Source organism: Acanthisitta chloris, unplaced genomic scaffold, assembly GCF_000695815.1.
Source record: "Acanthisitta chloris isolate BGI_N310 unplaced genomic scaffold, ASM69581v1 scaffold6773, whole genome shotgun sequence".
NCBI lineage: Eukaryota > Metazoa > Chordata > Aves > Passeriformes > Acanthisittidae > Acanthisitta > Acanthisitta chloris.
In genome coordinates, this window is record NW_008665322.1 from 1 (window position 1) to 3261 (window position 3261).

At 57.7% G+C, this 3261-nt stretch overlaps 1 protein-coding gene across 1 annotated transcript; it reads left to right on the plus strand.

The window, feature by feature from the left end:
• Nucleotides 1-709: 709 nt before the first annotated feature.
• Nucleotides 710-2179, plus strand: FAM195A (family with sequence similarity 195, member A; the record flags this gene model as incomplete). Its single annotated transcript, XM_009071691.1, has 3 exons — nt 710-837; nt 1059-1160; nt 1999-2179. Coding segments are annotated over 3 exons (301 nt in total), but the record flags the coding sequence as incomplete, so codon positions are not given.
• Between the last annotated feature and the right edge of the window lie 1082 nt (nt 2180-3261).

Here is a 3261-nt window from a genome sequence, read left to right on the forward strand (position 1 = left end):
CGCAGCCCCTGACCGCAGATCCGCTGGGACTGCCCGTTCCCGTCTCTCCTGCCCTTCAGACCCACTCCTGGGGCCCCTTAGACTTTGTCCTGTGAGGAATGTGGCTTTTGCAGACATGTCCTGCCCTGGAGCTGGGCAGAAAAGCCAAAATACTGGAGTTCTGCATTGAGCATGCCCCCAGGTCTCTTCCCAAGCTTCTCCTTTGTCTCTGGTGTTGCTGCTTCCAGACTGGGGCTGGTTTAAGTACTCCTGTCCTGGAGGGGATCCTCGCTCCCAGTTGGCAGAGGGTTTTGTCCCAGCCCTGGGGCACACTGGGGATATGCTGGGTCCAGGGCTGCTCCAGTGAAACCCAGGTGCTTGGTCTGCAGAGAATGACATATCCCCTGCCCACTGCGTAACTGATTTCACTTCCGTTTTCCTAAAACTCTTGCAATTTTGGTGGCAGATTCTTTATTTTAGGGCCTGTACTTGGTGCTGTGCTGGAGGATGGGTGGGAGACAGGGAGCTCCCCTTGCACTCCTCCGTGTGTCAGAACTCACTCTACCTGGCAGCTGTATCCTTTTCTATCCCTTCCCTTGTGGACAGGGCTGGGTGTCTCCCCTGGCTTTGCCAGGACTGTGGGCAACCCAGACAAGTCCTGTCCTTGCTCCAAACTGTGGTGGGCAGAGCTCCTGACACCCCTCACTCCCCTCCTTGCTTCTCTCTGCAGCCCAGCCCAGAAACTAGTCTTCAACAGAGTGAATGGCAAGAGGCCACAGGTACTGCTGCAGCAGATCTCAGCCCCTGAGGAGTGCTACACCCTGGCCCATGAGGAGAACGTCCGCTTTGTCTATGAAGGTAAGGGTGGAGGATCCCTGAGGCAGCACTCGAGGGGGGCTGGTGTCTGTGAAGTCCCTTCTGAGGCAGCTGCACCGCGCTGGGAACATGAGTGGTAGAGATGGGGTCCCCAGCCTGGGGAACCTGTCCTCCTTTGCACTGCTTCCTGCTCCTATCCCATGGTCCCCCCAGGCTGGGAAACCCCACCCCAAACCCACCCACTGCCTGTTTTCCCTCCCCAGCCTGGCAGCAGGTAGAGCAGCAGCTGGACAGCAGACAGAGTGGGGACAGCGCCTGTGGCCCTGTGCAGTACGTGGAGAAAACCCCCAACCCCGGACTGAAAAGTAAGTGGGAAGGGACTGCGGCACTTTGGGGTGCCTCGGGCTCAGGGTTGCAACGAGCTGGTGTGGGTTCAGCCAGGCACCTGAGCAGGGCTGCAGTAGTAGGAGGAGGAGGATCCTAGTACTGGATGTGCCAGAGGGGCTGGTTGAGTCTGTCCTGCTCGGGGAGTGGTGAGGGTGCAGCTGACCTCTGGCACTGTGTTGGCTATGTCCCACCTTGCCCCTTGGAAGAGCCCCAGCAAGCAGGACACCTGGTTGACGACTCCTCTGGGAATCAGGTCTTTTCCAGCCACCAAGGTGGGTTCAGAATCATGCTACAGGGGAGCCTCCCTGCCCTGGTCTTGCCATGGGGACCTGCTTCTTTTGGGGGAAGCAGGATCAAGCAGGATTGGGGACATTTCTCTGGTGGCAGCTGGAGTCAGGGCTGCGACTGCAGCCTTGAGGGCTCCTGCAGTGGTCGAGAGCTCCCCAAGAAGAGAAGGTCCCTGTAGACCCAGCCTGACCTTTTGGGGACACAGGAGTGGGAGAAATTCGGATGTGTCATTAGGTTGTATATTATGAAAAGGTTCTTCCCCCAGAGGTGTTTGGGCACTGAACAGCTCCCCAGAGCAGTGGGCACAGCCTGGCAGAGCTCAGGGAGCATTTGGGCAACACTCTCAGGCATGAGGTGGGATTGTTGTTGGAGTGTCCTGTGCAGGCCCAGGAGTTGGACTCAATTATCCTTGTGGGTCCCTTCCAATGCAGGATATTCTGTGATTCCATGGTTGTGTTTTCTGGTGGCTCAGAGGGACCACCCAAGTTTCTGCTTCAGCTGCTCCCCTCTCTCTCCCCTCTCTTTCAGACTTTGTTCCCATCGACCTGGAGGAGTGGTGGGCAAAGCAATTCCTGGCCAAAATAGAGAACGGCTCATAAAAGGGAAAAAAAGTTTGCCCTTGGTTTCTTTTTAAGAGAAACAAAGCTGCAAGCACCTGGTCAGAACCCAGAAGTGGTGGCGTTTTTGAACCACATTTTTCAAAGCTGCCTGAACTGGAGAGACCCACCGTGCCAGCCCGGTGGGACCGGACCACAGCCATGCCCGGCCATGTGCCCTCTCTGTGCCCGGCGGAGGAGCAGCCTGCCGCCCCAGCCAGGATTCCTTAAGTGCCAGTTCTCGGACCGCTGCAGCTCCTGCAGCCTCCAGCTCCCAGGGACACTGCAGTGCTGTGCTGGGGGCGAGGGAACAGCTTCCCCCCTGCGGCTGTGGCCATGGGGAGGACAGCGGGTGCTGTAGCAGGACCTCCAGACAATAAAGCGCTGAAACTGCCCATGGAGAGGCGCTTGTGGGGTAAGGGGAGGTGGGGAAACAGTGGGGTGCAGCATCATGCCCTGGGCTGGCATGGAGTGGGGATGCCTGCAGCCAGGTTGTAGTTTGGGGGGTACCTGGTTGCTGTGAATTCAGGGGGCTTGGAGCATCTCCCTTGGGCTTGGAGCTATCTCCCCCTTTCCCTTGGAGCTGTATCCTTGCCCCAGTTCTGCCTCATCTCCTGAGGCTCAGCCAGGGGCTGGTGCATCTTGGGTGATGGTTAGGATTGAAGGGGAGGCATATGAGCAGCTGCAGGGGGCTGAGTACCCTGGCTGTGGTCCAGAGCTGGGCTGCAGTGTGCAGGTGGGAAAACCTGCCAGAAGGTGTGCCAGGGCCAGCCCTGCCACTGCCATGGAGCCCTAAATGTAAGGTTTCCCCCTCACCTAAGCTTGTTTGGGGAGGCTAAAGGAGGGTAGTTGTGGCTGTCTGCTCTGGAAAGGATGAGGATCCCAACTTCTGCTTCCACACAAAAATTCCTCAGCCCCTTGGTTTTTTCCAGGCCAGCCTGAGCCCTTCTAGTTTTGGTTCCAGAGGATACCTCCCCTTCCCCATGTCCTTCCCCACAAGGCAGAGAGCACAGCCTGAGCAGAGTTTGACTCCAAGGGAGGCCAGGAAACAACCACTGGAAAAAGAAATCACCTTTATTATTCCTATGATGAGAATAACAACCACGCTGCAGCCAGTGGGGAGCAGCAGCTACCTGGGACCCGTGAGGCTTCTCCCACCTGGGAGGCCAGAGGAGTGCCAACAGCAGCTGTGACC